This window comes from Bubalus kerabau, chromosome 12, assembly GCF_029407905.1.
Source record: "Bubalus kerabau isolate K-KA32 ecotype Philippines breed swamp buffalo chromosome 12, PCC_UOA_SB_1v2, whole genome shotgun sequence".
Taxonomy (NCBI): Eukaryota; Metazoa; Chordata; class Mammalia; order Artiodactyla; family Bovidae; genus Bubalus; species Bubalus kerabau.
Genome location: NC_073635.1, coordinates 74,219,512 through 74,235,549, shown reverse-complemented (window position 1 = coordinate 74,235,549; position 16,038 = coordinate 74,219,512). Strand labels below are relative to the sequence as shown.

The following is a 16,038-nucleotide window of genomic DNA, read 5'->3' as shown; positions in this document are numbered from 1 at the left end:
CGTCAGCATCTGTCACTTCCCCAAGCCCCTCCCCCAGGCTAGCAGCCCTCCCTGTGAAGCATCAGGCTTTGCAGCAGATTGGCTTCTCTTTATATCCTTAAAGCTTTCAGAACAAACAATCACTTGCTTTCCAGAAAGGAACTGGTATAGGCATCCCTCAGAGCTATTCCAGGTTCAGTTTCAGAACACCAGAATACACTGAATATTGCCGTAAAGTGAGTCACGTGAATTCTCTGGTTTTCCAGGGCATATAGTAGTTATGTTTACACTATACTATAACCAAGCATGTGTGCAATAGCATTATGTCTGAAAAAAAAATAATTTACAGACCTTAACTTAAAAATAAGGCATTGCTAAAACATATTAACCATCATCAGAGACTTCAGTAAGTCATAGTAGTAATATCAAAGATCATTGATGTTACGGATCACCAAAGCAACTGCATTGATAGTGAAAATGTCTGATATATTGTGATAATTACCAAAAGGTGACACAAAGACATGGAATAAGCAAATGCTGATGGAAAAATGGTGCCTATAGACTTGCTCAATGCAGGTTTATGACAAGCTTTCAATTTGTAAAAAATGCAGTATCTGGGAAGCACAATAAAACAAGGTATGTCTATAGTTCTAAAGCAAGCAATAAAAATAAGTTTGCCTCAAAAATTGAAGGTTTGAGAGAGAACATTATTTGTGATGTTTTTGCTGCATTGAAAGCCAACTGGTAATTAGAAGCTCTAGAATAACATACAAGCTTTACACCTGGGGTGAATGGAGCACAGAGGACAGTCCCCAACCCTGAAGCTGGGGGATGCCTGTCTCTTGGTGCTCTGAGGTCTAATCCTGTTATTCCTACCAGAGGAGTCAGCAACCACAACCAGCTCAGACTGAGATGTAAACACAGGGCCAAGCTTACATCTCCTGGTGGGACCTTCCCATGACATCACTGATGACCTCAACCAGCGAACCTTAAACTGAAGGTCTCCCAACACAGGAGTGGGAAGAGCAGCTCCACAGTGAAGGGTAAGATCCTTTCCTGGAAACAAGGTCATTCATCACAAAGGTGACAGGCTCCAAAGAGAACCCTTGCCTTTCCCTTCTCCCTCCATCTTCCCCATTCGCCCAGATGCTCAGTCTCTGCACCCATAAACCAGTGTCAACCTCTCTCTCTGCTCTTAGATCCCATGTTCAATCCATCACACAGTCCACTTGGCTCCACTTCCTTATCTAGCTCAGGCCCCACTATCTCACCATTTCCACTGCAGGCACCTTAGACTAAGCCAACAGTCTAGAGAGGGCACATTATAAGAGAGTGAATATTGAATTTGGAGAACTGAAAGACCATCAGTGTGGTTTTAGCTGTAAAGGAAGGAGGGAGAACAGAGTAAGACAAAACTAGAAAGTTGGGGAGGGACGGGCAGTGCACTGCTTCATGAAACTACTTTAAATATTTGTTCATAGACATTGACCAAGAGAGAAAAAATTTGAGATTATAGAAATTTATAACCTCCTTACCAGGAGATATTGGTAAGTAAAAGACACTTGCTCCTTGGAAGAAAAGTTATGACAAACCTAGACAGTGTATTAAACAGTAGAGACATTGCTTTGCTGACAAAGGCCCATTTAGTCAAAGCTATGGTTTTTCCAGAAGTCATGTATGGATGTAAGAGTTGGACCATAAACAAGGCTGGGTGCCAGTCTAAGAATTGATGCTTTTGAACTGTGGTGCTGGAGAAGACTCTTAAGAGTCTCCTGGACTGCAAGAGATCAAACCAGTCAATCCCAAAGGAAATCAACCCTGAATATTCACTGGAAGGACTGATGCTGCAGCTGAAGCCCCAATACTTTGGCCACCTGATGCAATAAGCCAACTCACTGGCAAAGACCCTGATGATGGGAAAGATTGGGAGAAGGAGGAGAAGGGGACAACAGAATGTAAGATGGTTGGATGGGATCACCAACTCAATGAACATGAGTTTGAGTGAGTTCTGGGAGATAGCAAAAGACAGTGAAGCCTGGCATGCTGCAGTCCATGGGGTTGCAAAGAGTCGGACATGACTGAGTGACTGAACAACAAACCAGTAAGTAAAGCATTTAAAAAATGAATGTATTTGATAATATTAAGAATGCTGACTGGTTGAGAGGGTATAGATGTTCACATCTGCAGATCAGGTGCTGAGTGATAACACTTTAGGATTGACCAGGCGACATGTCCTCCAAATTCTGCCTTCTTCAGTTTCTCTAACCAACCACACATTTCAAGCTGACAGTACTTCTAAGAATTAGACAATAAAAAGAATCTATTACCATGAATGCCATTAATTCTGTAATACCAAAACCAAAAATAAATATTCAGGGTACATTTGGGAACAAAGAATTTAATTGAACAGACACTTAACTGAGCTGCAGATCAAGCCATCTTTCTGCTGCTATGTCTAAAACCTGACAAAGGGCTTGAAACAGGTACATTTCACAGCATCATTTATTTGTTGTGGAAAAATGGTGCATTGGGGGACAGTCTTTGAAATACAATGTTGAGAGGTAAGACCAACAAAGTGACAGGTAAAAACTAAAAATGAAAGGTTACTTTTCCAATTAGCATTCAAGAACACAAAATGAAGGACTAAGGATGCCTGACGCAAAACATTTCTAGAAATTAAGAGTCACTGTTGGTCAGTCTTGAATGCCACCCCATCTCTCATGAAAGTCTGCAGGTAGAGCCTGCTTCCTACCGTGATGTCTAGTCCGGGTAGCCAGACACACTGCTTGGAGCCTAGAGCATCCTTTTGGCTGGGGACGCCCCACTCCTGTCATCTGCCTTCCCAGAGGGAGGCACGTCCAGCTTGGGGAGTGAGACTACAAGCACTGCCTCAATGCTGACAGCCTGATATCTAGTCAGTGCCCCACTGATGATCCCATCTGACAATGCATGTGGCGTAAGGACAGGAGGTGATATTCCAGAAGCTGCTGAAGAAGTCAAAAGAGATGGTACTATTATCCTTAGACACAAGGAACTGTGGGTATTACTGATCAGCCATTAGTGATTATTACCTGTTTTGTATGGACCATCAAAATGTCTTAAAGTATTTTGCATTCCCTGAGATTATTTGCTGCCAGAGTTTTTCCTTTGAGGAATGCTTTTCTTATGTTATAAAGCCACATCCCATTTCTCATTTATTGAAACTGAGCAAGCAACAGAGGGAAAGGACAAGGAAAGAGATAAAACGGAAAAGAGAGAGAAAAGGAAGAGATGGAGGAAGGAAATAAAGCTAAGGAAGGAAATATTAAATTACTAAGGAAGAAAGAGCCAACGAAACCTGAAAGGAAGATACTAGACAGAAATCCAGAGACCAAAGCTTGGAGCTTGCTGTGTGTAAAGAACAGAGCTATTGTTAAGAGACTTGCTGGTTGTTTGGTTAGTCTCTCATCCCTGATTTGCCTTTCTTTCCAAACTCTCATCTGTGATGCAGAAGCTGGGTCTCTGCAAGTCACTGCAACAGTTCAGACTCTTTTGCCCGGTGGCCTTTGTTAGGTTGCCAGTAGGGGGCACTAGAGGAAGACTGAAAGTGGGAAACAGCTAATATGCTACCTGATTCTGCTCCTAGCATCACCTCAGCACTGGGACCTGACTCCAGCTCCCGGCTATTAGCACCTGGAGAACCAGCCCCATCCTGCCCCCTCACAAATGTGACCAGCAACAGGGCAGTGACCTCTCCTCAGAGGTCCAAGCATCAATTCTTTAGGGCCTCTCTTCCGAGTTCTCAGGTCTGGAGATCTGTCCGAGGATATGGTAGCTGTTTTCTAAAATCATTACCCCAGTGTTTCACTTTTCTAGCCCTCTAATCCCTATGTAACACATTTCTTATATTAAATCCTTTCAGTTAAAAAATACTGTTTTTCTCATTAGGCCGTTTCTTCTCACGGACTCCTGAGAAATTCTACAACTTTAGCCATCAGCTTCCTGGCAGTCTAAGTTCGAGCTATTTTTTTTGATAAGGGACTCCAAAAATGCTGAAACAACTATGACACAGTGAAAATGACTGAGTTCCTCCCCACTAAAATATGGAGCTGTAACTTGGGTTTGGAATATTTTAACAGTTGGCCATCATAAAGAAATGACAACTCAAATAAACTTTTATTATGAAAATATAAGATTATTGGATATATTATTTAATAGTACATTCTAAAAGTATAGTTAAGTACTTGAGTAATTTTCAGGAATGAGAGAAGAAACTAAGAGAAACATTAATGGAGGTTCCTATCAAATTTTACAAGGAAGGATACATTGAAAATTGAACATAAATGGAAACAGCTAAAATGGAGAGGGTCTTACCATTATCCAATCACAGTCAATAACGGTGCTCAACCTGTGTGCAATGGTCAGCACAGTGCACTGGGCAAATCTCTCACGAATTCTTTTTTGTATTAACTCATCAGTTCTAGAAACAAAGAAGTTGATTTAATTCAGTAAAGACAGGAAAAGCAGACTTAAGACTTAAAAATATCCTATGATATTTTTACAATGTTTTTAAAAATCAATACTTTAACATATAGTCTTGTTCCTAAAAAACTAAGTATAAACAGTCTACTTAGAAATTTACTATTTTTCATAAAATGATGGAAAATTAGTCTTCCCTCCAAATTGCTTGAAACTATCAGGAGCTGGATTTAGGAATTCAGCTCTCTTATGATGCCTCATAACAACATTGACACCATATAGCATGTCTTGGTTTTATCCTTTGTTTTCTGGAATTAATATTATCAACAGATATCCATGAGGCCAAGCGAGCACTTAGAAACATTTAGAAGATTCACTAAATGTTTTCCATTTACCACATTTACAAGTCAGATTCAAGATTTACTGGGGTTCAGCTTCATACCTTGGATCCACATATGATGTGGCTTTGTCTAGAATCAATATCTGATTCTTCCTGAGAAGAACCCTGGCAAGGCACACCAGTTGTTTCTGACCGACACTCAAGTTCAAGCCAGATTCTGCTAATTCAGTATTCATTTTAGCAGGAAGACTTTCAATGGATTCTTTAAGTTGTACCTGTGGATACAGAAAGAATGACATTTTTCCAAGCAAATTGCTACTGAAGTAGACAAACCTCTTAGACACTAGAGCTTTGACATCTTTAAGTATCTTAAATGTACACCCAGGTGATGGGGAGAGCTCCTTCCAGTGAATGTTCACTGAGAAAGATGGTGGAGTCAAGTCAGGACAGAAAGATCTCAGTGTCCCCCATTCCCATCACAGGATATCCACCAGAAACCCCACCTAGGGGTTACTTAGGGAAGTCTCTCAAAAAGTGAAGCTATTTCTCCCAATGTGATTTAAACAGAAAAGTTAAAAGGATCTTTATGATTGAGTCAAGTTTCCCAAAGTACATTTTGCATAGGAATTGGTACACTAGAGAAAAACTTTCCAAAATTTTACAGAAAATCTGGTTCTCTGGAGATATAGTCTTATTGGCCCTTTACTATTTTCTGAAGTTTAATGTATGCAAGTTTCAAACAATGGCAAACTGCCCCTTATACATTAGTAATCCTGGAGCCCATTCTAATGATGGTTCTTTTCCAAGTTTAATCCTATAAATAGTGGACCAATCCAGTGCATTCTCTTCAGTGTCATAAATGCATTGTAGTGAATAATAACACATGAAAAATAAAACACAACATCTTATTCCCCCAGCATATGGATACAGGTTGCTGTTGTTGTCACTGAGTCGTGTCCAACACTTTGCAACCGCATGGACAGCAGCACACCAGGGTTCCTTGCCCTTCACTATTGCTTGGAGTTTGCTCAAACTCATGTCCATTAAGTCAGCGATGCCATCCAACCATCTTGTCCTCTTTCGTACCCTTCTTAACTTGATTCCATCTTTTCCAGCATCAGGGTCTTTTCCAATGAGTCATCTCTTCACATCAGGTGGCCAAAGTACTGGAGCTTCAGCTTCATCATCAGTCCTTCAAAGGAAAATTCAGGGTTGATTTCCTTTAGGACTGACTTTCCTTATCTGCTTGTGGTCCAAGGGACTCACAACAATCTTCTCCAGAACCGTAGTTCAAAAGCATCAGTTCTTCAGCACTCAGCCTTCTTTATGGTCCAGCTCTCACACTGGTACATGACTACTGGGAAAACCATATGTTTGACTACATAGAATTTGTTGGCAAAGTGATGTCTCTGCTTTTTAATATTCTGTCTAGGTTTGTAATAACTCCTTTTCCCAGGAGCAAACATCTTTTAATTTCATGGCTGCAGTCACCATCTGCAGTGATTTTGGAAATAATGTCTGTCATTTTTTCCACTATTTCCCCATATATTGCAATGAAGTGATGAGATAGAATGCCATGATCTTAGTTTCTTGAATGTTGAGCTTTAAGCCAGCTTTTTCACACTCCTCTTTCACTTTTATCAAGAAGCTCTTTAGTTCCTCTTCACTTTCTACCACTAGGGTGGTGTCAGGTGCATATCTGATGTCATTGACATTTCTCTCAGCAATCTTGATGCCAGCTTCCTCCAGCCTGGCATGTCGCATGATGTACTCTGCATATAAGTCAAATAAGCAAGGTGATAATATATAGCCTTGATGTACTCCTTTCCCAATTTGGAACCAGTCCAAATTGTTGCTTTGGAACCAGTTGTTCCCTGTCTGGTTCTAACTGTTGCTTCTTGACCTGCATACAGGTTTCGCAGGAGGCAAGTAAGGTGATCCAGTATTCTTATCTCTTTAAGAATTTTCCACAGTTTGTTGTGATCCACACAGTCAAAGGCTATAGTGTAGTCAATGAAGCAGATGTTTTTCTGGAATTCTTTTGCTTTTTCAATGATCCAGTGGATGTTGGCAATTTGATATCCAGTTTCTCTGGATTTTCTAAATCCAGTTTGGAAATTTGGAAGTTCTTGGTTCATATACAGTTGAAGCTTAGCGTGAAGGATTTTGAGCATTACCTTGCTAGCATGGGAAATGAGTGCAACTGTGTGGTAATTTGAATATTTTTTTGGCACTGCCCTTCTATGGGAATGGAATGAAGACTGATCTTACCAGTCCTGTGGCCACTGTTGAGTCTTCCAAATTTGCTGGCATATTGAGTGCAGCACTTGAACAGCATCATCTTTTAGGATTTGAAATCAGTTCAGTTCAGTTCAGTCGCTCTGTCATGTCTAACTCTTTGCAACCCCATGGACCGCAGCACAGAAGGCCTCCCTGTCCATCACCAACTCCCAGAGTTTATTCAAACTCATGTTCATTGAGTCAGTGAGGCCATCCAACCATGTCATCCTTTGTTGACGCCTTATCCTCCTGCCTTCTATCTTTTCCAGCATCAGGCTTTTTTCAAATGAGTCAGTTATTTGCATCAGGTGGCCAAAGTACTGGAGTTTCAGCTTCAAGATCAGTCCTTCCAATGAATATTCAGGACTGATTTCCTATAGGATGGACTGGTTGGATTTCCTTGCAGTACAAGTGACTCACAAGAGTCTTCTCCAACACCACAGTTCAAAAGCATCAATTCTTCAGTGCTCAGCTTTCTTTATAGTCCAACTCTCACATCCATACGTGACAACAGGAAAAACCATAGCATTGACTACATGGACCATTGTTGGCAAAGTAACGTCTCTGCTTTTTAATATGCTAAGTTGGTCAGAACTTTCCTTCCAAGGAGTAAGCGTCTTTTAATTTCATGGCTGCAGTCACCATCTGCAGTGATTTTGGAGCCCCCAAAAATAAAGTCTACCACTGTTTCCCCATCTATTTCCCATGAAGTGATGGAACCGGATGCCATGATCTTCGTTTTCTGAATGTTGAGCTTTAAGCCAAGTTTTTTGCTCTCCTCTTTCACTTTCATCAAGAGGCTCTTTAGTTCTTGTTCACTTTCTGCCATAAGGGTGGTGTCACCTGCATATCTGAATTTATTCATATTTCTCCTGGAAATCTTGATTCCAGCTTGTGCTTCTTCCAGCCCAGCATTTCTCATGATATACTCTGCATATAAGTTAAATAAGCAGGGTGACAATATGCAGCCTTGATGTACTACTTTTCCTATTTGGAACCAGTCTCTGGTTCGATGTCCAATTCTAACTGTTGCTTCCTGACCTGCATACAGATTTCTCAAGAGGCAGGTCAGGTGGACTGGTATTTCCATCTCCTTCAGAATTTTCCATAGTTTATTGTGATCCACACAGTCAAAGGCTTTGGCAGAGTCACAAAGTAGAAATTGATGTTTTTCTGGAACTCTAGCTTTTTTGATGAACCAGCAGATGTTGGCCATTTGAACTCTGGTTCCTCTGCCTTTTCTAAAACCAGCTTGAACATCTGGAAGTTTACAGTCACATATTGTTAAAGCCTGGCTTGGATAATTATAAGCATTACATTACTAGTGTGTGAGATGAGTGCAATTGTGCAGAGTTTGAGCATTCTTTGGCATGACCTTTCTTTAAGACTGAAATGAAAACTGACCTTGTTCAGTCCTGTGGCCACTGCTGAGTTTTCCAAATTTGCTGGCATATTCAGTGCAGCACTTTCACAGAATCATCTTTTACGATTTGAAATAGCTCAACTGGAATTCCATCACCTCCATTAGCTTTGTTCTTAGTGATGCTTCCTAAGGCCCACTTGATTTCACATTCCAGGATGTCTGGATCTACATGAGTGATGACACAATTGTGATTATCTGGGTCATGAAGATCTTTTTTGTACAGTTCTTCTTTGTATTCTTGCCACCTCTTCTTAATATCTTTTGCTTCTGTTAGGTCCATACCATTTCTGTCCTTTATCGAGCCCATCTTTGCATGAAATGTTCCCTTGGTATCTTTAATTTTCTTGAAGAGATCTCTAATCTTTCCCATTCTATTGTTTTCCTCTATTTCTTTGAATTGAACACTGAGAAAGGCTTTCATATCTCTCCTTGCCATTCCTTGGAACTCTGCATTCAGATATTTATATATTTCCTTTCCTCCTTTGCTTTCCACTTTTCTTTTCACAGCTATGTGTAAGGCCTCCTCAGACAGCCATTTTGCTTTTTTGCATGTCTTTTTCTTGGGGATGGTCCTGATCCATGTCTCCTGTACGATGTCATGAACCTCTGTCAATAGTTTATCAGGTACCCTATCAGATCTAGTCCCTTAAATCTATTTCTCACTTCTACTGTATAATTGTAAGGGATTTGATTTAGGTCATACCTGAATGCTCTAGTGGTTTTCCCTGCTTTCTTGAATTTAATCTGAATTCGGCAATAAGGAGTTTATGATTTGAGCCACAGCCACGTCCCAGTCTTATTTTTCCTAACTGTTTAGAGCTTCTCCATCTTTGGCTGCAAAGAATATAATCAATCTGATTTTGGTGTTGACCATCTGGTGATGTCCCTGTGTAGAGTCTTCTCTTGTCTTGTTGGAAGAGGGTGTTTCCTATGATCAGTGTCTTCTCTTGGCAAAACTCTATTTGCCTTTGCCCGGCTTCATTCTGTACTCCAAGGCCAAATTTGCCTGTTACTCCAGGTGTTTCTTGACTTCCTACTTTTTCATTCCAGTCCCCTATAATGAAAAGGACATCTTTTGGGGTGTTAGTTCTAAAAGTTCTTGTAGGTCTCCATAGAACCATTCAACTTCAGCTTCTTCAGCATTACTGTTGAGGGCATAGAGTTGGATTATCATGATATTGAATGGTTTGCCTTGGAAACGAACAGAGATCATTCTGTCATTTTTGAGATTACATCCTAGTACTGCATTTCAGTCTCTTTTGTAGATTATGATGGCTACTCCATTTTTTTGAAGTGATTCTTGCCCACAGTAGTAGATATAATGGTCATCTGAGTTAAATTCACCCACTCCAGTCCATTTTAGTTCCCCAATTCCCTAAATGCCGATGTTCACTCTTGCCATCTCATGTTTGACCACTTCCAACTTGCCTTGATTCATGGACCTAACATTTCAGTTTCCTATGCAATATTGCTCTTTACAGCATTGGACCTTGCTTCTATCACCAGTCACATCCACATCTGGGTACTTCTTTTGCTTTGGCTCTGTCTCTTCATTCTTTCTGGAGTTATTTCTCCACTGATCTCCAGTAGATTATTGAGCACCTACCAACCTGGGGAGCTCATCTTTCAGTGTCCTATCTTTTTGCCTTTTCATATTGTTCATGGGGTTATCTAGGCAAGAATACTGAAGCGGTTTGCCATTCCCTTCTCCAGTGGACCACATTTTATAGAACTCTCCACCATGACCCATCCGTCTTGGGTGGCCCTAAAGGGCATGACTCATAGTTTCATAGTTAGACAAGGTCTATGTGATTAGATTGGTTAGTTTTCTGTGATTGTGGTTTTCATTCTGTCTGCATGGAGAAGGATAAGAGGCTTTTGGAAGCTTCTTGATGGGAGAGACTGACAGGGGGAAACTGGGTCTTGTTCTGAAGGGCAGGGCCATGCTCAGTAAATCTTTAATCCATTTTTCTGTTGATGAGTGGAGATATGTTCACCCATTTGAAATAGATCAGCTGGAATTCCATCATCTCCACTAGCTTTCTTCATCATGATGCCTCCTAAGGCCCACTTGACTTCACACTCCAGGACGTCTTGTCTCTAACTGAGTGATCACACCATTGTGGCTATTTGTGTCATTAAGACCTTTTATAAAAATAGTTCTTCCACGTATTCTTGCCACCTCTTCTTAATATCTTCTGCTTCTTTTATATCCATACTGTTTCTATCTTTTATTGTGCCCATCCTCGCAGGAAATGTTCCCTTAGTATTGCTAATTTTGGTGACGAGATCTCAAGTCTTTCCTTTTCTATTGCTTTCCTCTATTTCTTTGCACTGATCACTTAGGAAGGCTTTCTTATCTCTCTGTGCTATTCTTTGGAACTCTTCAGTGAGATGCGTATATCTTTCCTGTACTCCTTTGCCTTTTGCTTCTCTTCTTTTCTCAGCTAGTTGTAAGGCCTTCTCAGACAACCATTTTGCCTTGTTGCATTTCTTTTTCTTGGGGATGGTTTTTTTCACCACCTCCTGTAGAGTGTTACAAACCTGTGTCCATAGATCTTCAGGCACTTCTGTCTATCAGAACTAATCCCTTGAATCTAGTTGTCACTTCCACTGTATAATTTGTAAGGGATTAGTTTTAGGTCACATTGGAATTCCTTGTGATTGTCCCTACTTTCTTCCATTTAAGCCTGAGTTTTGCACTAAGGAGTTCATGATCTGAGCCACAGCCAGCTACTGGTCTTGTTTTTGCTGACTGTATAGAGCTTCTCCATCTTTGGCTGCAAAGAATATAATCAATCTGATTTTGGTATTGACTATCTGGTGACGTCCATGTGTAGAGCTGTCTCATGTTGTTAGAAGAGGATGTTGGCTATGACCAGCATGTTCTCTTGGAAAAACCCTGTTAGCCTTTGGCCTGCTTCATTTTGTACTCCAAGGCCACACTTGCCTGTTACTCCACGTATCTCTTGACTTCCTACTTTTGTATTCAGTCCCCTATGATGAAGAAGACATGTTTTCTGGTTTTAGTTCTAGAAGGTCTTGTAGGTCTTCATCGAACTGTTCAACTACAGCTTTTTTGGCATTAGTGTTTGGGGCATAGACTTGGATTACTGTGATACTAAATGGTTTCCCTTGGAAATGAGCCAAGATCATTCTTTCATTTTTGAGACTGCACCCAAATACTGCTTTTGGACTCTTTGTTGACTTTTTTTTTTTTTTTTTTGCAGCCAAACAAAAACAAATTGGAGAAGACTTGAAGCCACGCAGCCTGGGGGTAAGTCTTGCCTGGCTGTGCCAACTGGGCAAATTCCTGAACCTACTCTATCTTAGCTTCCTAAACTCTAAGTAAGACTATAATATCATAATTATAAAGGTGTGTACCTCCTAACATTGTGAAGAATAGTAAATGAGTCAGTTCATGCAGAATTTGTAACAGATTAATAGATATTGCCCATTATTAATAATGCTATCAGCTCACCCCTCTTCATGCTCTGCTTCACTTTTCTCCTTTGCATGTATTCGCACTGAGATTTTTTAACATATGCATTGGCTTGTTTTTCAACTTCTCCAGGAGAATTTAAGCTCCAAAAGGACAGACATTTTGTCTCTTGATGACTATGACAGCCCCAGAATCTGCAACATTGCCTGACAAGCTCTCAGTAGATATTTGCTGGCTGGATGAAGGTGGGATTCCCTGGTGGCTCAGTGGTAAAGGATCCTTCTGCCAAGCAGGAGACTTGGGTTCGATCCTGGGTGAGACCCCCTGGCTAAGGAAATTGCAACCACTCCAGTGGTCTTGACTGAGAAATCCCATGGACAGAGGAGCATGGCGGGCTGTAGTTCATTGGGTTGCAGAAGAGTCAGACGTGACAAACAGCAACAACATGAATGAAGGCATAAGTGACTCTAATTGTGTGACATATCTGTTCCTATAAATTGGAAACTAAATTCATATGGATAAATAATTTACATATAAAACTGTTTTCTTATTAAGTGTAATTGTATAAAGGATATATTCTTATAAAATTAACTGGCTCCAAGAATTCATATCACATTTTAAACAAAGGAAAGCACTGAAAAAGTTATAATTAAAGGAAAAGAGAACAAATAATTACTATTCAAAACCATACATCTCTGTATAGAATACTCCAGATTATTTTTGAGCTTGGGAAAATAATCAGATCAGATCAGATCAGTCACTCAGTCGTGTCCAACTCTTTGTGATTCCATGAATCGCAGCACGCCAGGCCTGCCTATCCATCACCAACTCCCGGAGTTCACCCAGACTCACGTCCATCGAGTCAGTGATGCCATCCAGCCATCTCATCCTCTGTCCTCCCCTTCTCCTCCTGCCCCCAATCCCTCCCAGCATCAGAGTCTTTTCCAATGAGTCAACTCTTTGCATGATGTGGCCAAAGTACTGGGGTTTCAGCTTCAGCATCATTCCTTCCAAAGAAATCCCAGGGCTGATCTCCTTTAAAATGGACTGGCTGGATCTCCTTGCAGTCCAAGGGACTCTCAAGAGTCTTCTCCAACACCACAGTTCAAAAGCATCAATTCTTTGGCACTCAGCCTTCTTCACAGTCCAACTCTCACATCCGTACATGACCACAGGAAAAACCATAGCCTTGACTAGACGGACTTTTGTTGGCAAAGTAACGTCTCTGCTTTTGAATATGCTATCTAGGTTGGTCATAACTTTCCTTCCAAGGAGTAAGCATCTTTTAATTTCATGGCTGCAGTCACCATCTGCAGTGATTTTGGAGCCCAAAAAAATAAAGTCTGACACTGTTTCCACTGTTTCCCCATCTATTTCCCATGAAGTGATGGGACTGGATGCCATGATTGTAGTTTTCTGAATGTTGAGCTTTAAGCCAACTTTTTCACTCTCCACTTTCACTTTCATCAAGAGGCTTTTGAGTTCCTCTTCACTTTCTGCCATAAGGGTGGTGTCATCTGCATATCTGAGGTTATTGATATTTCTCCCGGTAATCTTGATTCCAGCGTGTGTTTCTTCCAGTCCAGCGTTTCTCATGATGTGTTCTGCATATAAGTTAAATAAGCAGGGTGACAATATACAGCCTTGACATACTCCTTTTCCTATTTGGAACCAGACTGTTGTTCTATATCCAGTTCTAACTGTTGCTTCCTGACCTGTATACAGATTTCTCAAGAGGCAGGTCAGGTGGTCTGGTATTCCCATCTCTTTCAGAATTTTCCACAGTTTATTGTGATCCACACAGTCAAAGGCTTTGGCATAGTCAATAAAGCAGAAATAGATGTTTTTCTGGAACTCTCTTGCTTTTTCCATGATCCAGCGGATGTTGGCAATTTGACTCTGGTTCCTCTGCCTTTTCTAAAACCAGCTTGAACATCAGGAAGTTCACGGTTCACATATTGCTGAAGCCTGGCTTGGAGAATTTTAAGCATTATTTGACTAGCGTGTGAGATTGTGAGGTAATTTGAGCATTCTTTGGCATTGCCTTTCTTTGGGATTGGGATGAAAACTGACCTTTTCCAGTCCTGTGGCCACTGCTGAGTTTTCCAAATTTGCTGGCATTTTGAGAGCAGCACTTTCACAGCATCATCTTTCAGGGTTTGGAATAGCTCAACCGGAATTCCATCACCTCCACTAGCTTTGTTTGTAATGATGCTTTCTAAGGCCAACTTGACTTCACATTCCAGGATGTCTGGCTCTAGGTCAGTGATCACACCATCGTGATTATCTGGGTCATGAAGATCTTTTTTGTACAGTTCTTCTGTGTATTCTTGCCATCTCTTTTTAATATCTTCTGCGTCTGTTAGGTCCATACCATTTATGTCCTTTATCAAGCCCATCTTTGCATGAAATGTTCCTTTGTTATCTCTGATTTTCTTGAAGAGATCTGGACTTATAAGGCACCCTGTCTCCATCATCACTGTGTGCACTCTGTGTAGTTGGTGCTGATGCCCCTCACAGGAGGGGAACACAGAGGTCAGATGGTTTCCACATTTTGTGGAAATTTCTTACTTTTCAAAAAGAAAATCTGGTGTGGGTCAGAAGGAGACACTGAAATGCAATCAACAAATGGGGAAAAGCTTTCACTAGAGCAGGGCCAGCAGTTAAGGAAGTTCACCTAATACAAAGCCTGGGGAAATGGACATGAGACCTGTTGCCACTGCAAGGACCGAATAACATGGTTCCTGATGCACAGGTTGCTGATGCCCAGGTTTCTGTATCTTGCTTTCCTGTGTGATGAGACACACTTGTGTCCTAACAGAGACACTATCAATGCCAGACATTTAACCACATGATTTCTTCCCAGTTTGACAGGACATTTTTGTTATTGTTTAGTTGCTAAGTCATAGAGCTTATAGATTGCAGCCCGCCAGGTTCCTCTGTCCATGGGATTTCCCAGGCAAGCATATTGGGGTGGGTTACCATTTCCTCCTCCAGGGAATCTTACAAACTCAGGGATCAATCCCACTTCTCCACTGCAGGCAGACTCTTTATCACTGAGCAACTGCAGAAGCCCCCATACTATACTCTTAATTCCAAATCCCAGTATCTAACGTGTTTTGTTTTTGCTTTTTAACAGAAGCAACACATCAATGATTCATTTCCAGAGTTTTATCTACTATGATCTTTTAACCTCTGAGTGATAAAGTGCTTCATCTTCAGGCACTACTCATGTTATATTTTTGGAGCTGCCTTTGCTTTTTAGCACCCCAATAGCATCAATTTCTGATGGACTTTTATCAGTTTACAGTAAGTTGGCAAATTTTTATTACATTACTTTCAACATATTTAGAAAAATAACCAAAATGAGACAGGCAGCATCCATAGGGCTGTCTTCCTTCTGAGTGTCCATCTCTGCCAAAGAAGAAGGACTAAACAGGACTAGAGGACCTTAAAAATTTTTCTAAGCCATCTTTTACTTTTAATTGAAGTTCATAAAGAGGAAAACATATTGGTTCCCTGCTATTCATTCTCAAGTTAACTTTGTGAGTTTGGGTTCACATATCCAGTTAGGCGTCATTTGCAAATTAATAACTAGGGTTTCTGGTTCGCTTAAAAACTGATTTCATTGATTTAGTGATATCTCTTGATGGGGTGAAGGAAGAGAGTGAAAAAAGTGGCTTAAATCTCAACATTAAGAAAACTAAGATCATGGCATCCAGTTCCATCATTTCATGGCAAATAGAAGGGGAAAAGATAGAAGCAGTGACAGATTTCTTCTTCTTGGACTTAAAAATCACTGCAGATGGTAACTGTAGCCTTGAAATTAGAAGATGGTTGCTTCTTGGAAGGAAAGCTATGACAAAACTAGACAGTATGTTAAAAAGCAAATATATCACTTTGTTGACAAAGGTCTGTATAATCAAACCTATGGTCTTTCCAGTAGTCATGTACAGATGCAAGACCTGGACAATAAAAGAATGCTGAAGAATCGATGCTTTTGTACTGTGGTACTGGAGAACACTATTGAGAGTCCCTTGGAAAACAAGGAGATCAAACTAGTCAATCTTAAAGGAAATCAACCCTGAATATTCTCTGGAAAGACTGATGCTGAAG

At 40.6% G+C, this 16,038-nt stretch overlaps 1 protein-coding gene across 1 annotated transcript in view; it reads right to left on the bottom strand.

The window, feature by feature from the left end:
* Nucleotides 1–16,038, bottom strand: part of LOC129624655 (ATP-binding cassette sub-family C member 4-like) — a 171,805-nt gene that overhangs the window by 16,872 nt on the left and 138,895 nt on the right. Inside the window, exons 28-29 of the mRNA XM_055542815.1 lie at nucleotides 4,880–5,052; nucleotides 4,333–4,438 (exon numbers count right to left, since the gene is read on the bottom strand). Coding sequence (XP_055398790.1) covers nucleotides 4,333–4,438; nucleotides 4,880–5,052 — 279 coding nt within the window. The remainder of the gene's footprint in view (nucleotides 1–4,332; nucleotides 4,439–4,879; nucleotides 5,053–16,038) is intronic.